Raw genomic sequence first — 26,731 nt, 5'->3', positions numbered from 1 at the left:
GGATACAGCTTGCATACATTTTTTTAAGTAAAAAAAAAAAAAAAAAGTTTTTTATGTTCATTATGATCACATCTTTAAAAATTCCATAATTATTTATCATGGAAACAATCACTTATTAATAAAAAAATGACTGGATATCACTAAAATGACAACTAAATAACCATCTGAATTTAATAACAACCACATTCTAATTAGCTAAACAATAATAAATCAGCTTATTAAAAAATGTGTTTTTAAAGACATGCAGAAATGTAATTTAAAGACAAACAATCACACTTTTTATGTCTTGGTTAGTTGCAAATGCATCTACAAAACACTTGTCTCATGCCCAACACTAAGATCACTGAATATGGTTTGGTGTTTTCGTGGTGATATAGATGCACATATGGCACAAGTATTTAAAAATAATCCCAAGAAAAAAACTAAAAAGCTCTTGATCTTAATTTTCAGCTGTGAATCTTTTTTTTTGCATTTTGTTTGATGGTAAATTAATCATCTTAGACTGTTAGTTGAACAAAATAGACTATTTACATACATTAATTTGGGTTTTAGGAATTTGTAGCAGCCTGATTATTGGATGCTTTTTTATACCTAAAATGAAGAAATTAGTCCTTTTGCAATTATCCTATGGGCCAATATATAACTGAGGGACTTTTGAAGTCCATGGGATATATCTTGCATCTTGTATACATTTTAATTTCTTGTTTCTTGTCTTCTCTCAACATCCTTTACTGAGCTCCTCCACAGTGTTGTGCTCATAACTCCAGTTAACTTTTGTCTGCTAGAATTCAGTTTCTCTTTCCAGCAGCTGTTCCCGATGATGAAGAGTGTTGCAGAGACCTGTTGGTACTACTGAGTCTCCAGACTTCCTGCCCTCTCACAGAGATCTATTCCTTCAGAAACTCAACGTTCTCGTCTCTCTGCTGTTTGAGCCTCTCGGCCTCCAGACTCCTGATGAAGATGTTGCCCATGTACTTGATCAATGAACTTTTCAACCTGGAGCTTCATAATGTAGTTGTCCATCTAGTTGGTGTGATCATTTTGCAAGCTGCTTCACATGCAGTCAACATTTCTGCTATGTAGTGAACCAGTTTTCTGGTTTAAAGGTGGATCAAAGAACACAGACGCCTCAAAAGCTGCAAAGGATTTATTTACAGATCCGCAGCTACATTCAAAGCATTTTGATTAAAAACATGGCACTGTGAAATCAGTGTGTGTTCAGTGCTTTTTGGTAAGACACAGCCATCGTTGTGGTACTTCATAGGTGCTCCTGTCCTCCGTGTCATCGTAGGGAATGTGCCACGAGTCTCCTTCATTCTGAATAATGGTGTCGTAGCTGGGAATACTCTATTAAAACACAAACACACAGTAAATTGTATGTTTATTAATTCATGCTTTCTTTTCATACCCTCGTTCCTCACCTGAAATCGGACCCTCCTGCCGGCTACGATGTATCCGTCCACTACCAGCTGATGGCCCCTCTGCCACTTGAAGAAGAGCCGTCTGGTGGCTCCGTCCGGCAGGCAGGCCTTGTGGTCCCTCATCAGGTCCCGGCTCACAAAGCGACAGTGGTTTCCAGAATGCAACGTGGCATAAAGCAGGAAGGGGTCATCCTCTGAACTGAGAGACAAACAGGCACTTGAAAGGTGTTGTCAAATAAATCCTCTGATGAACAAAAAGCCTGTAAATAAACAAAGTACTGCAGAATATAAGTGCGATACATTCTATGTGTGAATTCTGGTTTACTATATTAGTCATCCACCCACATGCTGCAGAGTTTTCCTATAATTATGTCAGCAAACACCTTCTGATTTCATTGAATCATAAGCTGAAACTGTTGCTCTTTTATGACTGAATCAATAATTTGTGATCGTATGAGATCTTTTGTGGGGCATTTTTTGATTTTCTTTTATCTCCATGTTCTCTGTAGGTATGTGTGTTTACCATGGAGCATATTCCATACTATTACTTTCTTAATTATCAGATGCTCACATGTTGTCAGTGAAGAAGCAGTGGGCTTTCTGCTGGATCAGGTTCATGTCGTGTTTGTCCCAGGATCTGGAGGGCCGCAGCATGTGTTTCCTCCCCAGCACCAGAATAGTCAGGCCCTGACGCTCCAGCTCTGACACCACCGCCAGTAACTGAAACACACACAAACGTAGCAGAGTACTTTCATTTATAGCCACTTCAAAAAATAGAACATGACTATTTAATTACCCAAATGGAGCTGCAGACTACATTCAGATACAGAACCACGCCTCATGATGGCTCCTTTATGGGTAATATGAGTTTTAAGACATGCTTTTACATAGTATACATCTTCTACCACTCACTGTTAGAATGGGTAAGTGAGAGTAGATCAGAAAACATCGCATCAATCAATATAGAAGATACAGTAATAAACAGAATTCCTCACTAATATGGTAAATAATACATGTGGTAATATCTGCCAGTTTGTTGCCACAGCATAAATGCTGAAACTGTAATGCAAAAATGTCTACGTTTGTAGCACCTACAGACATTTTTGGAGAATAAGTAAGTATGACATGTTTAGTGTGGCTGTAATGAGTTGGTAGACAACGCAGAATAGAATAGAACAGAATAGAATTTTAATGCCATTTTCAAGGGTAGATTATTATGGAATCACAGGAGTGCAGTAATAAAGATAAATCTGGTTAAAAATGACACAATGGAAAAACAAAAGGAAAAAACAAATGGAAAAGCAAAGACAAAATTGATCTTTATATTTTCATATTTTTCATTTTTTAACATTTTTAATTTATTACTCTTTATATTTGCACATTTATTTCCTTATTTTTTAAACAAAATTATCTTTTTTTATGGCACTCCTGTGATTCCATACATTATAGTCCAGTTACACTGGCATTCTTTGTGTGTTTTCTCAAGCCAGTTTAGTATACAGTAAAAAATATAATAAAATAAAATAATGAAAAAGGTTAGAGGAACAGCAATAAAACAATATGTTTATACATTATGAAAATAAAATACGTACACATTAAATAAAAGCCTTTAAATTTCAGTATTATTATACTGTCTGACCTCAAAATAACCATTTTGACAATGTCAGCAGCTTTGCCCTGCAGATCACAGAGACACCACTGTACTCTGCTGGATGAAATGGACTTTTGTAAAACACTTGTGTTGCTAGAATGACGTTTCCTAATAGCTTTGGTAATTCCCTGACTTTTCTTGCAGTGCCACAATAAGACTGACATTTGTGGTTTTGAGTCGCATATCTATAGAGCTATTGAATGGATTCTAATTTGATTTTACAGTGGGTACAGAAAGTATTCAGACCTCTTGAAATCTTTCACTCTCTGTCATTGCAGCCATTTGCCAAAATCAAAAAAGTTAATTTTATTTCTCATTAATGTACACTCAGCACCGCATCTTGACAGAAAAAAACAGAAATGTAGAAATTTTTGCAAATTTATTAAAAAAGAAAAACTGAAATATCACATGGTCATAAGTATTCAGACCCTGTGCTCAGTATTGAGTAGAAGCACCCTTTTCAGCTAGTACAGCCATGAGTCTTCTTGGGAATGACGCAACAAGTTTTTCACACCTGGATTTAGGGATCCTCTGCCATTCTTCCTTGCAGATCCTATCCAGTTCTGTCAGGTTGGATGGTGAACGTTGGTGGACAGCCATTTTGAGGTCTCTCCAGAGATCAATTGGGTTTAGGTCAGGGCTCTGGCTGGGCCGGTCAAGAACGGTCACAGAGTTGTTCTGAAGCCACTCCTTTGTTATTTTAGCTGTGTGCTTAGGGTCATTGTCCTGTTGAAAGGTGAACCTTGGGCCCAGTCTGAGGTCCTGAGCACTCTGGAAGAGGTTTTCCTACAGGATATCTCTGTACTTGGCCGCATTCATCCTTCCTTCAATTGCAACCAGTCGTCCTGTCCCTGCAGCTGAAAAACACCCCACAACATGATGCTCCCACCACCATGTTTCACAGTAGGGATTGTATTGGGCAGGTGATGAGCAGTGCCTGCTTTTCTCCACACATATCGCTTAGAATTAACACCAAAGAGTTCAATCTTGGTCTCATCAGACCAGAAAATCTTATTTCTCATAGTCTGGGAGTCCTTCATGTGTTTTTTGGCAAACTCTATGGGGGCTTTCATGCGTCTTGCACTGAGGAGAGGCTTCCGTCGGGCCACTCTGCCATAAAGCCCCGACTGGTGGAGGGCTGCAGTGATAGTTGACTTTGTGGAACTTTCTCCTATCTCCCGACTGCATCTTTGGAGCTCAGCCACAGTGATCTTTGGGTTCTTCTTTACCTCTCTCACCAAGGCTCTTCTCCCACCATTGCTCAGTTTGGCTGGACAGCCAGGTCTAGGAAGAGTTGTGGTCGTCCCAAATTTCTTCCATTTGAGGATTATGGAGGCCACTGTGCTCTTAGGAACTTTGAGTGCTGCAGAAATTATTTTGTAACCTTGGCCAGATCTGTGCCTTGCCACAATTCTGTCTCTGAGCTCCTTGGGCAGTTCCTTCCACCTCATGATTCTCATTTGCTCTGACATGCACTGTGAGCTGTAAGGTCTTATATAGACAGGTGTGTGCCTTTCCTAATCAAGTCCAATCAGTTTAATTAAACACAGCTGGACTCCAATAAAGAAGCAGAACCATCTCGAGGAGGATCAGAAGAAATGGACAGCATGTGAGTTAAATATGAATGTCGCTGCAAAGGGTCTGAATACTTATGACCATGTGATATTTCAGTTTTTCTTTTTTAATAAAATTTCTACATTTCTGTTTTTTTCTGTCAAGATGGGGTGCTGAGTGTACATTAATGAGAAATAAAACAAACTTTTTTTGATTTTGGCAAATGGCTGCAATGACAGAGAGTGGGTCTGAATACTTTCCGTACCCACTGTATACCCACACTAGTGTACCCTGTGGGCGAACATTCTGACTACGTTAGTATTTACCTAATGTCGGCCCTGTAGGATCAGCCACATGCAGCTGCTAGCCTAGCTGGATTCTTTCATTATTGTTAACTGTAAATTCAGCTGTGACTAGATGTGTTCATTAACTAAAAGGTTCTGAACGGTGGAGCTAAGATGCATTTCGGTGCCTTTTCCATTCATTTTCAGCTCTTATCATTCTGAAATTTTCTTCTTTCAGTCACTAACACGTGAAGCAGCTGAGGCATATTTCAGGCAGAGACGCAGAGCTGAAGTTGTCACCACCACACATCCTAGCAGACAGATGTGGGCAGGCAGACAAGTAGGCTAGGTGTTGTAACAGTCAGTCTTTGGCCATTTTTAAAGACATCTACACACATCTGTCATTCACACAGAAACACACAGCGCAGGGTTAGTCATTGTGGAACTGGCAGAAAAGCCCCGGGTTGGACAGACGGAGATGTAGAAAGAAACCACTAAAATCTAGACGGCAAAACTGTGCGTATGTGTTTGCAGAATGAGCACACCAGGCAGACCCTGAAGAATATTTAGCTCAGCTCTTTAAAATGACATTTCACATGCGGATCTGCTCTTCTACTCACCGTCTTTGACTGCTTGTTTCTGTCCTTGTTGACATTTGCTACATTCAACCCGTCTATGACCACATCAAACGCTGGCTTTCTCTTCACAAACACCTTGAACTGCTCCAACTCCTGAACAGACAGATACAAATAGAGTTGTCATAAGTATAGAATGGCATCTAAAGAAATACAGTAGAGTAATAAAGAAAGAGACAAATGTGGAAACAATGCACCTTACACAAAAGCATTTGAGTTTGCATATCATGACTTTCGTTGTTTTTGCTATTTAACCAGAAAATGTTAACAGGAGCCTTTTACAGATGTATGAAAATATGACAAAACTAAGATGACACTCTGAATCTGCACAGCAGCAGAAATGTTGACTTCAGCAAGCTGAAATGACAGAGAAAGACAGAGACAGAGAGACAGAGAGAGAGAGAGAGACAGAGACAGAGAGACAGAGAGAGAGAGAGAGAGAGAGAGAGAGAGAGAGAGAGAGAGAGAGAGAGAGAGACAGACAAGTTTGAAAATGTGGGAAAAAAATTTATTTTCACAGTTAAACTTCTGATGTCCACATTTTCAACATTTTTGGGAAATCTTTCAACATTTTTTGGTGGAGAAAAAGAAATGCTAAAAATGTTTCTTAAGAACATTCACATAAAAATCAACCAAAATCCAGTGAATTTCGCTGGATTTTAGTTGATTTTTATGTGAATGTTCTTAAAGAAAATATTAGAAGTTTTACTGATATATATGTCATCACTTTAGATATTTTTAGGATTTTTTGGAAGATTTTTATTCATTTTTGGAAAATATATACAAGAATTTTCTTGCCGAATTTGGAAGATTTTTTTTTTAAAAAAATAAAACTTTTATGGGAAATTTTTAAGGAATTATTGGAATTTTCCTCCCGAAGGTTTTGCAAATTTTCAGAAATTTGGGGAATTTTTTTGCTGAATTTTTGGATTTTTTTTCAGACAAAGAAACAATATTTGTTGGTGCCTATAAATGAAGACAACAGGAGGGCTAAAGTACTTTTCCAGAAGCATTAGGACACCTACTCTAGAGCCCATGAATTTCGGTACAAATTTTACTATATTTGACTGAATGTGAACTAAATCTGTGCCCACAGGAGAATCAGGGTCAGGACCATCCTCTGATAATCTGAATGTCGAAGAGATTTTTAAGCTAATCTATCATATAGCTGTTCAGATATTTTAGTCTGGATTAAAGTGGAGGAGTGACCAACAAGCAAATATTGCCATTTCCACAACTACACTGCTATTGTTCATAAGATAAACCTAACTTCAGTACATGGATTGAGAAGGTTTGGACTGCAGTTGTTGTCTCTATACTGCAGGTCTTAAGTCTTTTAGTGTGCTACTAACCCTGGGCAACAGTCCACTAAATAAGTACAATAAGCGGTAACAGATTTTCTTCTTATATATTTCTTTATATGGAATGAATAACAGCAGTTTGCTTACACATATGGACATTTTTAGCTACGTGCCTGAGCATGTGTGTTCTCTAATTGGCCGTCTGACGCTCATCAAATTCACTCAGCTGCATTTGTCACTAATGACCAAACCAAATGCTGAAATCAGGAACGTCCAAACAGAAAGACTGGCTCCTTTCTAGTAAATGACCCTCCTTGGAATGTTTCTGACTGACTGACCACAATAGAAGCTGACTAAGAAAGCACTGAAAATGTGCAGAGAAAGTCTGAAAAGCTCTCCAATAACAGCATGAGGGGTTTGTTCCTTCTTGGAGTCGAGGAGCGTATCTGAACTCCACCTGTGAGCTCACTCGCCTGATGGTTGGCTGCTTTTCTCGCTGGCTGATCACAGGCCTGCCAGTAAATAAATCAACCTGGCCTTTCTTTCTCAGTAGTGAGATGGCACAGTGCCAGCTGGCAGCACTACTAACAGCAGACTACTCTGTGTTATCATAAAGTTTAAAAGCTTATACAATTCATGCTCTGTCAACCTGGGTAATAATATTTTTGGTCCTTTATGAGACGATTATAAGGGAATGTCAAGAGTCAGCTTCTTCTATTTGGACACGTTTTATTTGCACAGTTCAATACTCAGACTAAGCTTGTTATAAAGGGCTGCCATACAGTATGTAACTGCATTAGCTACTAAAGTTAATGTGGACAGACATCTGTAACTTTCCGGGGTCTAAAGCCTACTTTAACATTACTGCAGCAGATAAAAATGCAGCAAACAGCCAAGCTATAATTTGTTGAATCTTTTCGCGCCATCTCATACGTCAAATACGAACCACAGGTTTTCTTTTGCAGTGCCGGGAATAAGGATGGCTTTGTGTAAATATCACAATTGGAAATGTTCAATTTGAATTTCTCATTAATTCAAGACCGCATTTTGCGTCTCTAACCCACCTGGGACGGTCGGTCTAGTCAACATGCTACAGTCTGTGCTGCAGCCTCATACCGTAACAGGAAAGTTGTGCTGCAGCTCAGAATAAGGCTCCAGCACCAGCACACTGTTAGCTTTCACTTTTAGATAGCAGCAATATGGAAATAGGCTGCTGTGAATTCCCCTGGACTTGAAACTCGACTGTGTGCACAGAATGATGAGCGTACATTCAAAATGTGAATGAAACAAATCAAACAAAGGTTGGAATATTCCTCCTCTGATGGAACTGCGATCTTCACAAAACACCTGCTACACCCTGCTGATGCTCTCTTATCTATTTAGATCGCTTAAACACACCAACCACGCACACACTGGTTAATTTTAAAGCAATATGCTGCTGCACATCGAGGCTAGAGATGTGTGGCTTGGGTAGAAGGCGAGGCAAGTTAATTTTGAGTGATGATGGATAAAATGGTTTTGAAAAAGTAGACATTTTATAGGGAAAAGGAAAAAGAGAATGAGAGCAAGATGAGAAGGAAAGAGAGAGGGAGAGAAAGTCCAGTGTAATTATCCAGGGACTTTCCAGAGCTGATATGTGACACCAGCTCATTGTGCTGCTGGGGATAATATGACTGCTTAAAACACACACTCATACATTTATACATACATACATGAGCTTACAGTACCGCCATTATCACACAAAACAGCATTCTGTAAGCACATCTGACTACATTACCACTGACCTAAATAATGTGTAAAGTTAAACAGAAAATAATATAACTCACTAATCCAGAGTACAGGCTGCAGTTACATCTACTAACTTCAGTTCAAACATAATTTAAAAGAACTTCCTGTTGAGTCCAGCTCATCTCAGTTTGACACTTATTATCATTTCCACCTTATTCTAAGATTAAATTGTGATTTGGTTCTAAATGTTACATTTTGATAACATTCACCAAACTTTCAAATAAATATTTTGCATTTAAGAATTCACATTGAAATGAAGTTTCAGTGAACCACTGGCAGGTTAAAGTGAAACACATCAGTCGCGTTTTTATTTTGATATGTTACAGAACAAGCACAACGGCCTTCTACTTTGCAAAACCTGCTCTGGAGTAACTCAGTTCAATTCAATTTTATTTATATAGCACCAATTAAAGTGCGAGGAACATGACCAAGAGGGACCGACACCATATTGGACAGATAATGTGATGGTTGATCAGTGTACATCAGTAAACACACCAACCTAACATGCTGAGATATTCAGCAGCATATTTGTCGACATTTTACACTGAATTATGGAATATTGTGTGACTACAGCTAATTTTAATGTGCTATAATGAAGCATAAATTTGTTCTGCACATAGACAATACCGTAGACTTCACATTACACCAGAGATTAGCATAATAATGAATAAATTTCCACATATTAATGTCCCTCACAAATTTAAGTGGTGAGATTTTGAGGCAATTTCATTAGGCTCGCGGAGGCTGAAGTCTATTTCGGCTGGAAACACCTGGACAGGTTAACAGTTTATCACAGGCCTACATGTAGAGACAAACACACTCACATTCACAGCTACGGACAATTTAGAATCACCAATTAACCTCAGCATGTTTCTGGACTGTGGGAGGAAGCTGGAACACCCAAACTCCATGCAAAAAGATCCCAGGAAGACCAGGACGTGAACCGGGGATCTTCTAGCTGCATGGCGACAGTGTTAACCACCAACCACTGTGCAAATTTTGCTGTCAAAGTAGTTTCTAGGTTTCTTTTTTTTCATATACTGTATACCAAAATCCTGTTAGAGGGTTAGGGTTAGGGTTATTCTTTCTAATATACAGGCTATTGATATATCAAGATTGAAATCTGTACAACAACCATGGTAGGATTAGATTCTTTCTGGATGCTAATTTGGCCTGTGACACACACACACACACACACACACACACACACACACACACACACACACACACACACACACACACACACACACACACACACACACACACACACACACACACACATATATATAAATTTGCTAAATAATAAACTAAAAAATCTAACTAATACATAATCCCAAATATAGAAGAAAATAAGGATTTAGATTTCTGTGGTGCCTTGGTGTAACATGTTTGACCTTGTTCTGCACTTATCTAAACTAACTCTATCTGTACTTAAAAACACACCACGCTTTCCTGCTAGCTGAGACTACTGCAGTAATCACACATGCAGACAGAAAGAGAACGCTGCTCTTCCCCTTCACATTCATGTCCTTCCTCTCCCACCCTACATCTGTTGCCTCACCGCAGTCTGAAGCCCTCTGTTTGCCCTTACAATGAAACGTCTTAACGGGGAGTTAATAAAGTCCACTTAAACTTCATGGCTGTCTGTCTGTCTGCTCAGCAGGAGGTAGCTGTGGTCCAGATTCACATAGTGTACCACATGCTGGAAATCCCCTTAATTTAACTAATTATTCCACCAACAACTTCCCCCCACCAACCGAAAACACACAGCAGCACACGCAGAACTAGCTCTCTGTTCGTAAATTAAATGTGACATATTATTAGCTACATTTTGCTGATGTGGCCAAGGTTCTTTTTGGAACTATTTCAGGTGAATAATCATGTTTTTTTAAAGTCTACTGTGATTGCGTTATAAAAAACACAGCCAGTGCATTCCAATCCAATGAAAAGCTTGTGCCTTGGCTCTCTGTGCAGACAGCGCACGTATGCATGCAAGATAAAGTACCGGCTCCTGCTGCTCGGGTATGAAAAGGGCATAAAAAATGCACTGCTGCTTTTATGTTTAACCCTCCTGTTGTCCCCGTTTATGGGCACCAAAAAATATAGTTTCCTTGTCTGAAAAAAATCCAAAAGTTTAGCAAAAAAAAAATCCCCAAATTTCTGAAAATTTGCAAAACCTTCAGAAAATTCCAATAATTCCTTAAAAGTTATATTTTTTAAAAAAAAAATCCCCCACATTTGGCAAGAAAACTTTTGTAAATATTTTCAAAAAATGAGTAAAAATCTTCCAAAAACTCCTAAAAAATATCTAAAGTAATTACGTATATACGAGTAAAACTTTCTTTAAGAACATTCACAAAAAAATCGACCAAAATCCAACAAATTTCACTGGATTTTGGTTGATTTTTATGCGAATGTTCTTAAGAAACATTTTTAACATTTCTTTTTTTTTTCACCAAAAAATGTTCAAAGACTTCACAAAAAATGTTGAAAATGTGGACACCAGAAGTTTCACTGTGAAAATATATTTTTCCACATTTTCAAACTTTAAAACGGGTCGATTTTGACCCACAGGACGACACGAGGATTACGTTTGTGTACAAGTGTGTGGTGTCCTGTTTGCTGGTATAAAGATCCTGACTATCTGTGGGATGCAGCTGTCTATCAACAGGTGGTGTGAGTCCTACATATATTAAAACACTTTAAACTGAATGACTGACACTCTGGTTGATATATTGACCTTTAACACGCCACATTTGCTTCCAATGACAGGAGGAGCCCTGGACTCCACTCATGTCAAAGCATGCAAATATGTCATTTTCATGTAAAACTTGTCACACAAAGCTAACACAAAGGCTGTGGGTAAAAAATACGCTCATTTTCTTTCTTGATGAGAGTTACATGAGACAATCAATATAACACTAATATCGATCTGTTCAATATAAAGCAAGACTGTTAACAAAGAAAAAGCTAACCTGGCTCTGTCCAAAGGTAACGACACCCTCCCACCAGCACCTCTAAAGCTCAGAAGGAAACATGTTGTATCTTATATTATTTAGTCCATTTGAAAATCGAAGTGTAACAATGAGAATTTGTAATTTTTTTTAATGTAACACATTTACGGATGCAGTAGGCAGAAATCTGGAAAAGCCAAAAACATAGATTGAAAAAAAACACATTGCCCTCCTTCTGCAACTCTTCCCTACATTCTGTTTCAGGGTCATTCCAGACCTGGAGGACGTTTTACATAAAATTTCAAATAATCCATGAATAAAACATTAAAACATGCAGTTGTTGTGTAAATGTTCTTGTCCTGAGACCAAATGTAAAACCCTAGGAGAAAAGTACCAAAAAAATACCTGTAAGTCTGGAGTTTCACCTAAAATACCATTTTTCTCTTGTCCCACACCTCTGTTACCAAATTCAATCTCAGATAAAACAGTTAAAATAAACTATAAATCTTCTTTTTGGTTTTATTTTTTTCATTGATGTCTCTTGTAATTGTGGGAACATTTTTTAAATCAACATTATATTTGAAATAATTATTATTACGCATGGAACGTGTCCCACAACATGTTAGCATAACCTGTTGATGACGTTTTTGTCTTTTGTGTCTCGCTTCTGTCATTTTGTGTCTTGTTTTGGTCATTTTGTGTATTGTTTGTCATTTTCTGTCATGTATTTGAGATTTTGTGCCTTGTTTTTGTCATTTTGTGTCTTGTTTTGGTCATTTTGTCTTGCTTTTGTCATTTTACCCCATCAAACAATTTTCCTAAAGCTATGTCCTCTCTTCTTGTTTTCATAACATTGTCAGCCTTGATTGAATGTCTCTACCTCATATTATCAGGATCAGACTAATTCTTTTGACAGTTTTCCATCAGTCAGTTTGTTCTCTTGGCCAGCAGTAACCGCTAGCTAAATATCTAGCTTCTACTGCTGAGAAAAAGCTAACATTAGCATGGATTAGCAACCCTGTTACTGTGATTAGAGAAGGGTTAGCAAACAACACAGAAAACATGGAATAAAAATGCTACCATTGATGTGGAAGCTGAGCCAAGCACCCTTTGATAGTTTATTACCTATTATTGATCAATATGGAGCAGGAAACTGTAAAAGGGAAGGTTTATTTTTCAAAAATTTTGAAGCATAAACAGAGGAAGCTACATCCAGTCAGCTGTACTCTGACATTTTTAGATTTAGATCTATAGCAGCTAACAGCCTTATCCCAGTCAAAAAAAATATATAAAGAAAATGGGCATGAAGGCCAGAAAACCTTAAAATTGGAAAATAGTGGAGATGAATGGGTCTTTATTATCAAATTACTAATTATCTAATTACTGAATATCAAAGTCATATTATGCCAGAGAAATGAATAAATCAAGTCTTTGAAGCAGAAAAATGGGTAGCTACTTCATTATACCTGATGTTAAAACATAAGGTTTATAAAAAGAGGGTTCAGAAGCTGTTTTTCTTTTCCTTCATCTAGATTAATGGTGTCAAGCATGTGGCCCGTGGGCCAAAACCGGTCCTCCAGAGGGTCCAATCCGGCCCTCAAAGTTTAAAAATTGCAGAGAAGACATTAACTGCAGATCATAAATTAGTCAAACTATAAATTTAAAATAATTTCTAGACCATGACAAGTTGTTTTGATCATAAATTGAAATACTGGATTGTTCATTGCTCTTTAGTCATTCTGTGTCTCATTTTTGTGATATTTTGTCTTCTTTTTGAAGTTTTATGTCTGACTTTTGTGTCTCATGTTTTTGTCGTTTTGTGTTTCTTTTTTGCCTCGCTTGTGTTTTTTGTCTTATTTTTGCCATTTTGTGTTTTGTGCATTATTTTTGTCATTTTGTGTGTGTGTGGGGGGGTTGTCTCATTTGTGTTGTTTGCCCATTATTTTTTGTCATTTTGTTTTTTCTTGTCATTTTTTCCACACCTGTGTCATTTGTGTAATTTTTTATCTCATTTGTGTTGTTTGTCCATTTTTTGTGACTTTGCAGCTTTTTGGCTAATATTTTGTGTCTTTTTTTATCTTTTTTGTTTTGTTTCATGTCGTTTGTCTCATTTTTATATTTTGTCTTGTTTATGTTCTTTTATGTCTTTTTTGTCAGACTTTTGTCGTTTTGATCATAAAGTAAAATATTATATCATTCAGTTCCAGACAGCTGTGACCACTGTTTGTAGACACTCTGTGATCTGGAAGGTGTAAAGTGGAAATGACAAACTGAGGCTAAATGTTAGTTAAATTTAGTTTATTTTTCTTAAGAAATTTCAGGTTGTTCTTAATGTTCTGTAAAAAGATAATTCCTTAAATGTGAACATTTTTAGAATGTACTTTTTTGCAGTAAAACAACAGGAAAGATGTGGAGTTGTGGTTATTTATAGGTTGTTATGCTGTGATTTTACTGGTCCGGTCCACTGGGGATCAAATTGGGCTGAATGTGGCTCCTGGACTAGGATGAGTTTGACACCTCTGGTCTAGAGAGTGAATGTAGTTGTGTGAACTAAGAGGTGAGAAGCTTCAGCTGACCTCAGCCGCCTGGTGAACCAATGACGCCATCTAGCGAGAATAGTTAGCGAGAACAAGCTAGGAACAAGCTAGCCAGCTAAGGTGCTATGTTTCTGACAGATATGCCTTAAAAGAGATAGCTTGGTTAAGAAAGTTTTTTTATTATTACACATTTACAATCCTGACTTTGTACTAATAATTGTTAAGTTTAGTGACTACCAGTTGTGTTTTATTAAGTATTATTTTCAAATGAACATAGCTTTAGCATAAATTTTCACTAAGTGAGCATTTAAAATATTATAAATCATAAGCTGTATTCATTGGCCTCCAGTGAAAAACATATATTATACAGTGGTCCTTCACCATATCACGTCTCACTGTATCGCGGATTCTTAAATTTTATATATGTAATTTTGTACATTTTTATATATTCATTATTTTTGTGGTAAAATAATCATTTTTTAGTCTAAAAACAGAAATAATATGAAAAAATAGAAAACATAGAAATTAAAACATTTTAAAAGAATATTAAATTGTAATAAAATGTGTAGCGTACAGCGCTAGGCTCTGATTGGCTCAGTGACCATAGCATCAGTCTCCTCTGTCTTCCTCTAAAGCAGCGTTCAGCATCTGGTCTTTTTCACATCGACGTCTGATCGCTGCTCATAGCATTGCTCTGTGGTGGTTTATAAGGTTTCTCAGAGTGTGGGGAGGATTTATAAAGTCTGAACCTCTTCAGACCCGAGCTTTGGTTGGGCTACATTTTAGATTTCTTCTAGTTATTTGGGATAAGGAGTAACCAATAAATAGAATAAATGGATAATATCTAATATCTGATTATTATATTTTATTATATTTACATTGTTATCATTTTTATTATAATTGTAACTTATATTATATTATTATGAACAACACGCTCTTTTTGGAAAAAAAAACAGATGTCCACATTTGTGGATGTCAGGTCCTAGGAGGTTAAAATATATATAAATAATAAATATAAGGTCGCCAGTTCGAACATTTTCGTCTATCAAAACAAAAAATCAAATCAAGCTTTATTGTCATTTTGCTGTGCATAACACAGTAGTACAGGCGAGATGAGAGGGCATTTCTCCAGGATCCAATAACTTAAAGCAATTAAGTTGTGCAGCCTCCTGCCATTATACATACACAAATCCCTAAGACGAGGGACCACTGTACCTCAACATAATTAAATTTATTGCAACTAATCCACTGATATCAAAGTATCTCAGAACAGCAAACATAAATATGTAATAATTAATAATGAATTAATATTAGAGCTGCACACCATGTAAACCTGTAAGTAAATGCTTTAAAAACCTGCACAGATTTGAATCATTAGAGACTTTTTAGGTTCCTCTGTGTGTGTGTGTGTGTGTGTGTGTGTGTGTGTGTGTGTGTGTGTGTGTGTGTGTGTGTGTGTGTGTGTGTGTGTGTGTGTGTGTGTGTGTGTGTGTGTGTGTGTGTGTACCTCTGGAGTGGTCTTATTGAAAACATCTCGACCCTCGATAATGTCGCTCATCACTCTGTCTCTCAGTTGTTGGTACTCCTCAGCAGTCAGCTGGATGGACTCTAACTCTGAGCCACAGCACCTACACACTCCCCTAAACACACACACACACACACCCACACACACACATAAGTACATAAGTGACACGTGTGATGATTGGGTAGATTCGTACCTATAGAACATAAAAATCTGAACAAAGATGGACTTCAAAAACATAAACTACTGTGAGATATCATGCTGAACTAGTTATTGGTGGTATTACTTTGGCAAGGTGCTGGTCCAGTTTCCTGTCCAGTTCTGTCCTGGGAGACTAAAGACAGGAAAAGATAGAGAACAGAAATATGACAGTGAGAAAGGCTCATGTTAAGTTCAACCAGACAAGGAGATGCAACTTCTCAGGACAGAAATATAGTTTTTCCAAGCAGCACTTTAAATTGGAGTCAAATTAGTAGGTCAACAAGTTGCGTTCCCATATTTATAAAGGGAAAATACAGTAAATTATCCCTTGTTATTGCCTGTAATACAGCCTGGGTTTCCCTCTAAACATCAGTATGTGTATCACTAAGCTGTACCTCTCAAACCAGGCCTTGATGCTGCCGGTGAGGCTGTGCGGGGGGTAGATCTGGTTGTTCCTCATGTACAGGAGAATCCCCAATAGCCTCTCCTGCTGTTCAGTCTGAGACACAGCCTCTCCTTCCTGCTCTTCACTCTTCCGCTCCGCCTTAAACAGAACATCCCAGGTATCCCAGTGTGGGCTCAGTCCCTTCTCGATTAACTCATCATAGAGAGCCCAGGCAGTGTTCACGTCACCATGCTGCACTGCTGCTGAGATGATTTCACTGTAGTTACGTGGTGACGGGGAAAAAACCTGTTGGGGTGATGGAAAAATCGGATGAGGATTTACAGAATGCATGCTTCAGCTCTATTATGAGTTCATTTACTTGTCCTTCTTACTGGTTTTAACAGACGACATCACATCTATTGTGTTCTGGCTTTTCTTCATTGTCTACCTGTCAGTTTTAGAATTGATTTTAAGATTTTACTGATCATTTTTATCCCCCGCCGGCCGTAGGCACGAAGGGGGACCATCATTTTTGTCCAGCCCTGTTTCATTAGTTTGTTTTTTTAAATAATTATGTTAATCAACAATTCAAAAGTGATGGCTGATTTTGATTATTTAATTTTCAATAAATTTTTATTTATTGTTACTTTTGTGAGTTTCAAGTGATTTCAGTGAGAATTGTGGGTTTTTCCTTCTTTAACTGAGGGGTACCAACAATTTTGTCCACGTGTGTATGTCCACATTTAGTTTCCGGAGCATATCTCAGAAACTACTTGACAGATTTCATTCATATTGCACCCAGGTCATCTCTATATAGTATAGATGTGCCTTTTGGGGTGCATGAACCTTGACCTGGTTTTCAAGGTCATATTGAGGCACTTCAAATATTTTTTGGTTTCCGGATCATATCTCAGAAACTACTTGAGGGATTTCAGTCCTATTGCGCACACTAAGCCTGTTGGTAATGTAGATGTGCCTTTTGGGGTGCATGACCTTGACCTGATTTTCAAGGTCATTGTGAGACATTTCAAATATTTTTTGATTCTGTTTCTGGAGCATATGTCAGAAACTACCTGAAGGATTTCATGCATATTGCACCCACACCGCCTGTGCATAATGTAGATCTGCCTTTTTTGGTGTATGACCTTGACCTTATTGTTTTTATTGTAGTGAAGATGTATCATTTTGTAGGTGTATCGTCCAGTATATATTATTATTTCTTGCACTTAGAGGCACTATATATAAGGCGGGGGATGTTTTAAGCAGAGCGTGTTTATTAAAGCTTGTCACGGCCTCGCTCCTGGTTATACTTTAGACATGTTAACCCCATACATCCCTGTTCTACTCCTGATCTTCATCTATTTCTATCTTTTATTTTCTCTTCAGCTTCTCTCTTAACTCCTTTGTGTGATGTCGTCCTTTTAACCAGCTTTTAATCAGCTATCCATTCTGTACATCTTTGTCATGTTTCATGTTCTCCCTGTCAAAGCACTTTGTGAATGTTCTTTGAAAGGTGCTATACAAATAAAGGTGTTATTATTATTATTATTACTAGTATTATTATTATTATTATTATTATGTGTCTGCTTTTTATCATTTTTTGTCTCGATATTGTCATTTTGTCTCATTTTTTTCATTTTCTGTCGTTTTTGTCATTTTGTGTCTTATTTCTGTCTTTTTTGTCATTCTGTCTCATTTTTGTCATTTAATGTCTAGTTTTTGTCTTTTTATGTCTAGTTTTTATCATTTTGTGTTTTGTTTTTGTTATTTTGTGTCTTGTTTTTGTCATTTTGTGTCTCGTTTGTGCCAGTTTGTTTCTTTTGGTTGTCACTTTGTCTCATTTTTGTCATTTTGTATCTCATTTTTGTCATTTTGTGTCTCGTTTGTGCCATTTTGTGTCTTGCTGTTGTCACTTTGTCTCATTTTTGTCATTTTGTGTCTCGTTTGTGCCATTTTGTGTCTTGCTGTTGTCACTTTGTCTCATTTTTGTCATTTTGTGTCCCGTTTTTGCCACGCAGCAGCTAGGCTTACTGGTTTTGACAGATGGCATCACATCTACTCTGTTCTGGCTTCTCTTCTTTGGCTCCCTGACTTTAAGGTTGTACTGATCATTTTTCTGGCTATATTTCAGACATAGTAACTCCATACGTTCCTACATGCAGCCGTAGATCCTCAGGTGGGTCCCTCCTGATCGTTCTGAAGTTGAGGCATTTTTTATGTTCTTCCTGCCAAAGCACTTTGTGAATGTTCTTCTTAAAAGGTGCTATACAAATAAAGTTATTATTATTATTGTTATCCTATTAAAGACGGAAATGTCTACTGACCTTCTTCACCTCCTGCAGGATGCTGATCGCCTCCCTCCACCTCTCCGTCCGGCTGAAGGACTTGATGAACAGACTGCAGGCTCCTGTGTCCAGAGCAGGGAAACTTTCCCGCATGATCTGATAGACGTCGAACACCTCGGTGTCATGGCCGCCGCGCTCACAGAGTGTCAGATACCGTAGCAACAGCTTGTAAGACAGTGTACCCGTTTCCATGGCAACAAAAGTAAGCAGGGACCTGTTGCAGAAAGGTACATGCATGAAGTAACATGTTAAATTCCAGTCTTTATTGTGTATATCTTCATCTGTTTAGTTGTTGTCAATCAGTGTATGGTTGCAGATAATGATTAAACACACGGTGGGAACATACAGGGCAAATACTTAACAGACATCATGTAAATCTTTCTGTCCACTATAAGGAAAGCCAGAACACCACACCAAATACACTCAACAAAAATATAAATGCAACACTTTTGTTTTTGCTTCCATTTTTCCACTCCTCTTCAACGGCTGTGCGAAGTTTCTGGATATTGGCGGGAACTGGTACACGCTGTCGTATGCGCTGATCCAGAGCATCCCAAACATGCGCAATGGGTGACATGTCCGGTGAGTATGCTGGCCATGCAAGAACTGGGACGTTTTCAGCTTCCAAGAATTGTGTACAGATCCTTGCAACATGGGGCCGTGCATTATCCTGCTGCAACATGAGGTGATGTTCTAGGATGTATGGCACAACAATGGGCCTCAGGATCTCGTCACGGTATCTCTGTGCATTCAAAATGCCATCAATAAAATGTACCTGTGTTCTTCATCCATAACAGACGCCTGCCCATACCATAACCCCACCGCCACCATGGGCCACTCCATCCACAACATTGACATCAGAAAACCGCTCACCCACACGACGCCACACACGCTGTCACACACGCTGTCTGCCATCTGCCCTGAACAGTGTAAACCGGGATTCATCCGTGAAGAGAACACCTCTCCAACGTGCCAGACGCCATCGAATGTGAGCATTTGCCCACTCAAGTCGGTTACGACAACGAACTGGAGTCAGGTGGAGACCCCGATGAGGACGACGAGCATGCAGATGAGCTTCCCTGAGACGGTTTCTGACAGTTTGTGCAGAAATTCTTTGGTTATGCAAACCCATTGTTTCAGCAGCTGTCCGAGTGGGTGGTCTCAGAGGATCTTGGAGGTGAACATGCTGGATGTGGAGGTCCTGGGCTGGTGTGGTTACACGTGGTCTGCGGTTGTGAGGCTGGTTGGATGTACTGCCAAATTCTCTGAAACGCCTTTGGAGACGGCTCATACTAGGGAAATGAACATTCAATACATGAGCAACAGCTCTGGTTGACATTCCTGCTGTCAGCATGCCAATTGCACGCTCCCTCAAATCTTGCCACATCTGTGGCATTGTGCTGTGTGATAAAACTGCACCTTTCAGAGTGGCCTTCTACTGTGGGCAGTCTAAGGCACATCTGTGCGTTTATATTTTTGTTGAGTGTATGAACAAAAACACCCTCATAATTCTTACTTTGCGATGTCCAGCGCTGCCTCAGAGTGAAACAGTGCGCTCATCATCTGGGTGTCAAATCGCTGTGGATTTCCCAGAGACTCCTTCAGTTTCTTCCACTCAGCAGCCGGGAGTGGTCTGTCAGGAGGCTGCATCCTTCCTGTGAAAAATTCATGCTTTAGTGCAGGAAACTCCAACAACTAACAAAGTACAGTTTCATTTAGACTGTCGACATGTCATGTTAATGGGCTGCTTTCAGTCAATATTTCTTACTAAACCATCGTCTGATGACAAAAAGAAAAATATGTAAATAGGAACAGCTTTGATGGGATTTCAGCTGTATTTTATGCAGTATATGTGAGCACAGAAAGCAGGAGACACGTATACATTGGCTGAATGTAGGCTGAACTCAAGCACAACAGGTGACATGAAAACAGTCTGTTAATTTAAGATCACCGTTCAAGTTTACAGCATTTCTAAATATCCCTCTGTGGTTCAGTTTCTACAGAGATGTGAACTGTTCGCATACCATCAAAGCTTATGGTAACATCAGCCACGATGGAGGTGCAACATGCTAAGCACTAAGAATTTTCCTGTTGTGGTTACACTGCCATCAAAAATAAAAATAATCCACTAGATCTTCAGGTCTTAGGTTGCTAGGAGTTAACAGTCTTGTATTCACTCCTGCAGTCAACAGTAGAACATTTAGTGTGCTTCGCTCAGGGCTCAGACATTTTAGAGTTAGCACAGCAAAATCTGTCAGACTGCAAGGTAGCTGCTCACTCTGAATGGTTCACCTAGAAACAGCAAACAGTGAGGGGACAGGAATAAACAAACGTTTAGCTCAGTGATTATTGGTAACCTCATTTAACCCCAGAAACTGAATGAAATTATTTCTGGTTACTGAAGCTCGGAGGTCATCTACTTGGAAAGGAGCTAGAGGAGTTTTTAAGACAAAAAGAAACACAATGAAAGTTTATTTTTAGCATATGAGACATTCAAGTTATCTGAGAATTCACAGAACAGATATAATGTGCCAAACAGTGGGAGTATTTGTGCAGTCACTTCAATTGCACACAAGCTGTTTTCTGAAAATGATGAATAGTTTCACTACAAATGCATGTGTTTAAAGATGCCTGTTGATTTACACCATTTCTATATGTCTGACCTTCTCCTCTCGCTGTCCTCTGCTCCGGTTCGTCCTCTTCCTCTTCCTCAGACACCACAGATGCTTTCCTCTTCAGCATCTCTGCTGTCCTCTTTGCCGTGCCAGCAGCAAACACAGACTTGGGGAAGGAAGGCTTCTGTCGAAAGGTAGAGCTCTTACCTCTTCCATCTACAGCATCATTCCATAATCTCCCTTTCCCCTGTCTGATGGCATTGTTTTCAATTCTTGGCTGTCTATCAGTCTGTCCTCTGGTCTTTCTGTCCGTCTGGTTGGGGTTTCTGGTGCACAGAAAGCGTGCCGAGGGTGGCAGCTGTAGTGACTTAGACAGCGTAAAGAGAGCTGGACGTGCTTGGTGGATGAGAGGCTGTAAGGACTTCTGACATATTCTGGCTTTTAATATCAAGGTGGAGCTCATGTTGGGATGTTTAACCTCTGGGCTTATGAGAAACTAACGTAAAAATACTTCTTATTCAGCTTCTCATCAGTAAATAAAGCAATACTCCTTAATGTTCCCCAACTAACCACAAACCTAACACAGCAGCTGGGAACATGACTCAATAACCTAGTAATGAGACTAGCCAGCTAATCTTTCTGTCTCTAAATGTCAGTAGTTATTTAAAGTCAACTGAGACTCTCTCGTTAGCGCTACATAGCATTAAAATTAGAATTATGAAACTATAAATGAGACTCACAATATCCCTGAAAATCCCGTTTGCAAAAACTAATTCAGGTTCTTTACAACTTCAACACTCTTTGGCTAAACACAACTGCAGCAAGGCATGACTTGAGTCGCACAGTTGACGTCATCAACATTACAGCTGCGTCAAGCTTTCCAAAATAAAGGCGGCTGGAGCCTGTCCCAGCTGACTTGGTACGAAGACAGAGCCAACACACGAAGACAGACAATCGGTGACGCTCACATTCCGTAGGTATTATGAAATATTAACTTTATATTTCGTTTATGACTGCAGGCGATAATCAGAGTTTTCCGTGATGTAGAGACATTGCGCTTTTATTTTGAAAATAGAAGAACGTGTTACTGGAAGTCACATTCTATTGTTAGGCCGCTAACTTGATGTTATTTTATACGTTAGTTGACTTCACACTGTTGACTTTAGTGATAGAATGATTTAAAATTTTAATGTTTTACTGTGTTGGAAGCAGGCATGGCTACAGAACAAAGACCTCACTGGTCGGATGTTCTGAAAAAGAGAACAGCAAATTCGATTAAAGGTAAGATAATGTAAATAACGTTAAAGTTGGCTAACGCTGGCTAGCTAACTTGAATGTACCATAGACGTATAATATGTCTATGGAATGTACGTTATCAGTCAGTATTAACATTCAGACAGATACTGACTGTTTTAGTGACTTTTAATTGTTTTTGTTTCATTTGCGACAAAGATGAGAGAAGCGAAGAGGAAAAGAAATCAGAAGAAACCGAGCTGTTCACCAAATACTACACGGAATGGAAGGAAGGAAGTCATAGAGAGCAGTCCTATAAAACCATCCCTCGGTTCTACTACAGGGTAACTCACCAAATACACCAGAAATACCCTCATTTGGGTTATTTGGAATGCTTTATAAAGCAACCAGTGACTAAAGACATCATCTCCCTCACAGCATTTATGCCTAAGTCCATGTTCTCAGATTGCAGCCTCTTAAATTGTTTTCTGGTTTCTGTCCAACTCTGTGACAGTAAACTGCAAACCTTTGGTTGTTTTCTGACATTTTATAAGCCAAACAACTAATTCATTAATTATGACGATAATGACAGACTTTTCAAAAATAAAAAAAAATAATAAGAAGAACTTTATTTATATAACACCGTTGCGAACAGTGTTCACAAAGTTCTTTGACAGTTAAAACATGCAACACAGACAATCCAATAAGATATAGGAGACAAGTCAGAGCAGTCAGTTACAATACATAATACAAATTATAATAAATCAAATGAATAATTAGCTAGATTATTAATCATAACAAACAATGGAACAAGGCATTTTGAGGGTTAAAGAAAGCTCGGTCTCCCTTAGAGTTAAGCCTCAATGTTGGAACAAACCAGAAGGATCCACCTGAGGCTCATTCGAGTCAACGGATCATAATGTAGTTTGGGGCGAGACCCTGGTCAACTTTAAAAGTGATCAGTAAAATCTTAAAATAAATTCTAAAATGGAACAGGGAGCCGGTGAAGGGAAGCCTGGATGGGTGAGATGTGATGTCGTCTGTTAAAACCGGTAGGAAGCCGAGCTGCTGCCTTACCAGCCTCAAACAATATAAATTGCAATTAATTAGGACAAGCTAGAAGCTGTGACAGACCAGCCCAGACCTCATTCATATGCAGTATAACACCAGGACAAACGGCAGTAATTAATGGCTTAATTGAAGTATTCCAGGGCTGGCAGTCAGTTTTATTCTGAAAGGTAACAGCTTAACTCAGCACATTACAGCAGAGTACAAAGGTAATACAGGAACAATAATGATGATGAGGATTTTGATCTTAAAACTAGGGCTGAATAGTTCACTGGTTTCTGATTAAAATGGCAATATGAAAGAATGCAATAGCAGATCGCAAAAACTGCAGTTACAGTATTTAAACAGTTGTGTCAATAGTTTTACAAATCCATTTTGTCCTTGTGTTACAGTGTTGATGATATCCACGTTTATAGCACACGTTTTACATCTATTGTACAGCAAATAATCAACTGATAGTTACCTTTCAAAACTAGAAACATAGTACACATAAAAAAAATCATAGTTAGGTACAGTATTTTTCCCAAATTGTTAAGCTTTTGTCAAAATCGTGTTTGATTGTGTCGCCGTGCCATTATGAAAATAACCCTGCTGCTGGTGGTAATGTGGTTCTGCAGCTTCCAGCAGAGGATGAAGTGTTACTCCAGAAACTGAGAGAGGAATCTAGAGCCGTCTTCCTCCAGAGGAAGAGCAGAGAATTGCTGGACAACGAGGAATTGCAGGTAAAACACATTACTTCTTCATGAAAACAACACTGTATGTTTCTAATTAGGTGTCTGTCTACTTTGTTGTGTTTTTTAAAAAATAAATGTCATCTTTCTGTAGAATCTGTGGTTTCTGCTGGACAAACACCAGGTGCCTCCAGTGAGTGGAGAGGAGGCCATGATCAACTATGAAGCCTACCTGCAGGTGGGAGAGAAGGCCGGACCCAAGTGCAAGTAAGGACCACCCAGTAGATGTTTAATGTGTGGGGTTGTTTGTAGTGAAGTTTTATGCTTGATCAAAGGTACATTACAGGAAATCACTGTGTTATCATGGCTTTATACTCGGATAGCACTGATTTGTCTTGGCTGTTCGTGTAACTTTGTATTCTGTGCAAATTAAAACACATAAAATCCAAATTGGATTGAAAGTGCATCCACACAGTCTACCAGTGGAGGCTGTTAGAGATACATTTGGCCACTAATAATTAACTTATGAACCAGGAAGTTGATAAATAATGGTTGTTTTGTTAATGTCTGTCCACTCTCAGTTTAAAAAGTTTACATTTTAAAAACAGTAACTAGCTATTTAACTCTTTAAGGTAAAACAAATAACTACTGGTTGACTATCAAAACACTTAATATGTGTCCACATGAGTTGATCTGTCTTTTAAAAAGATTAGTCTGATATTTTAACCCAGTAAAGCCTGACCCATCAAAAAAATACCCAGAAAATTCTATTTTTTTTTTTAACTGAGATGCTTAATACCCCTTTTAACAAAAATCCAAAAGAAAAACTTTGCCATATAATTTTGTTCATGATATATTTTTTTGATCGGATTTGATCTGTTGGATGTTTTTGGCAACTTTTTGCTCACAATAATCTAAAAGAAAACTTCACTTACTCCAGTCTACTGATTGGCATTGAGCGACAAAAAAATAAGGAATATTATTAAAATTATAAAAGAAATTAAAAGAAAATTAAAGAAATTAAAATTAAAAGAAAGAACAAAACAACAAACTTCAGGGAGCTTTGTCTCCATCTTCCAGTAGGTTTTCACACTGAACGTCTGGACTAATCCCACTAAACCTGCTCTGTCTCCTCCTCATCCTCATCTTCTAACTGCTCCATGTCACTTCTGCTTCCATCCGGTATCTCCTTGATGACATTTTCAGTGTACTTTCTTTGTCTCTCTTCTTCTTCTTTTAGTCTTTTTGAAATCTAAAAATTGGTCACTATCGTATAGCCATTATGATTTCAGAGGAATTGTCATTGTAAAAATACTTAAAATTCATTTGAAATTGACAATTTTTATATACTTTTGGGCACCTTTGTGTCATTTGAATACAAATGTATGTCATTTTGCACAAATTGATCCATTTTGGAATAATTTTTTCAATAATTTTGGACATGTTTTTGTCATTTTAGACAATATTTGAGTCATTCGATAATGGACATTTCCATGTTTCTGGCCTCTACAGACATTTTCTCTCTTCTCTACTCTGCTCATCATGGTCATTTCTGGAGATCTATATGTGATTTATGAACAGGTTTAGGTCCTTTGGGGTAATTTTTCAATAACTTTTACTCATATTCATTTAGTTTTTGGAAAAATTGTTCATTTTGGACACATTTTCCAATCATTTTAGACTAGTTTGTGTTGTTCCAGACAAATTTTAAGTCACTTATAACATGAATATCTCCATTTTTCCTCTCTACTATTGATCTGTAGAGAGATGTTTCACCATGCTGAATGGATCTCCAACAACTTGCTCCTCTGTTCACTGTTTCTAGCCATGCTGCATTTATTGAAAACACTCAAAATGCATTTGAAGACATTATTTCATTCATTAATTAAGTCATCAAAAGAGTGTTTTTGTATTTTTGTAGGTATAATCTAGATTACATTATAAAAATGTTAGATGATGATTCAGGAAAAAAGCATGTTATGAACCTGGAGCATCAAATGTAATACAGACATTTTAACATGCGTTAATTGAAATATAAACAATGAATTACTTAGTAAATATGCATTCTTTCCATGCAGAATATGCTTATTTTAAAGTGAGTAACAATTTGGATGTGGTTTTTACTTCTTGAAAACGAGCAACGATTTTCCTGAAAAACGTGTGTGGACAATATCATGAGATTTTCCATTTTGAAAAGGGGCAAAATACGACTTCAGCTACCAGTAGTGGAACGATGATCCACAAGGAGGCAGAATACATGTATGAGGTTATATACCACAGGTTTTAAAGGAAACTATTTATCATGTTGATGAGATGGAGGTCTCAGAAACTCATGGATCAAATATGATATAAATGATTATATAAGGTTAAATTTGTCTGCCCTTCTTTCTTTCCTCAGAAAATTCTTCACATCCAGAGTGTACGCCAAGCTGCTCCACAGCGACCCCTATGGCAGAATCTCCATCATGCAGTTCTTTAACTATGTCATGAGGAAAGGTCTGACCCTAACTCGCCTTTCTTCTTCTGCCTTGTCTGAATTTTTAATATTTAGTTTCGTCAGTGTGCT

At 38.1% G+C, this 26,731-nt stretch overlaps 2 protein-coding genes across 14 annotated transcripts in view; one reads left to right on the top strand and one right to left on the bottom strand.

The window, feature by feature from the left end:
* Positions 1 to 1,132: 1,132 nt before the first annotated feature.
* prorp (protein only RNase P catalytic subunit) lies at positions 1,133 to 22,045 on the bottom strand. Of its 2 annotated transcripts, XM_022201648.2 has the most exons (11): positions 21,934 to 22,014; positions 21,242 to 21,377; positions 20,095 to 20,233; positions 18,558 to 18,792; positions 16,244 to 16,539; positions 15,934 to 15,981; positions 15,633 to 15,765; positions 5,531 to 5,641; positions 1,993 to 2,141; positions 1,422 to 1,620; positions 1,133 to 1,347 (listed from the first exon to the last, which is right to left on the bottom strand). In XM_022201648.2, the coding sequence occupies exons 2-11, from the start codon at positions 21,318 to 21,320 to the stop codon at positions 1,219 to 1,221; spliced, it is 1,518 nt and encodes a 505-aa protein (XP_022057340.2). In that variant the 5' UTR covers positions 21,321 to 21,377; positions 21,934 to 22,014; the 3' UTR covers positions 1,133 to 1,218. The 2 variants fall into 2 exon arrangements, with proteins under 2 accessions (XP_022057340.2, XP_022057339.2); XM_022201647.2 differs by having other exon boundaries at positions 21,242 to 22,045.
* Positions 22,046 to 22,309: 264 nt separating this feature from the next.
* Positions 22,310 to 26,731, top strand: part of ppp2r3c (protein phosphatase 2, regulatory subunit B'', gamma) — a 49,798-nt gene continuing 45,376 nt past the window's right edge. For all 12 annotated transcript variants that reach the window (XM_051951316.1, XM_051951313.1, XM_051951278.1 and 9 more), the window contains exons 1-5: positions 22,310 to 22,474; positions 22,646 to 22,770; positions 24,112 to 24,216; positions 24,320 to 24,432; positions 26,564 to 26,661. In XM_051951316.1, the coding sequence (XP_051807276.1) occupies positions 22,408 to 22,474; positions 22,646 to 22,770; positions 24,112 to 24,216; positions 24,320 to 24,432; positions 26,564 to 26,661 (508 nt within the window). In that variant the 5' untranslated portion in view covers positions 22,310 to 22,407. The remainder of the gene's footprint in view (positions 22,475 to 22,645; positions 22,771 to 24,111; positions 24,217 to 24,319; positions 24,433 to 26,563; positions 26,662 to 26,731) is intronic.

The sequence above is a fragment of the Acanthochromis polyacanthus genome, chromosome 1 (assembly GCF_021347895.1).
Source record: "Acanthochromis polyacanthus isolate Apoly-LR-REF ecotype Palm Island chromosome 1, KAUST_Apoly_ChrSc, whole genome shotgun sequence".
NCBI classification, from domain to species: domain Eukaryota; kingdom Metazoa; phylum Chordata; class Actinopteri; family Pomacentridae; genus Acanthochromis; species Acanthochromis polyacanthus.
The sequence above is the reverse complement of the archived record's forward strand: the minus strand, read 5'-3'. Positions and strand labels throughout refer to the sequence as shown.

Coding starts and splice junctions, on each gene's coding strand:
- prorp (XM_022201647.2), bottom strand. CDS start 21,656: ATGAGCTCCACCTTGATATTAAAAGCCAGAATATGTCAGAAGTCCTTA. Junction 20,234..21,241: donor GAGGACAGCGAGAGGAGAAG/GTCAGACATATA, acceptor AATTTTTCACAG/GAAGGATGCAGCCTCCTGAC. Junction 18,793..20,094: donor GCAGCGCTGGACATCGCAAA/GTAAGAATTATG, acceptor TTTCTGCAACAG/GTCCCTGCTTACTTTTGTTG.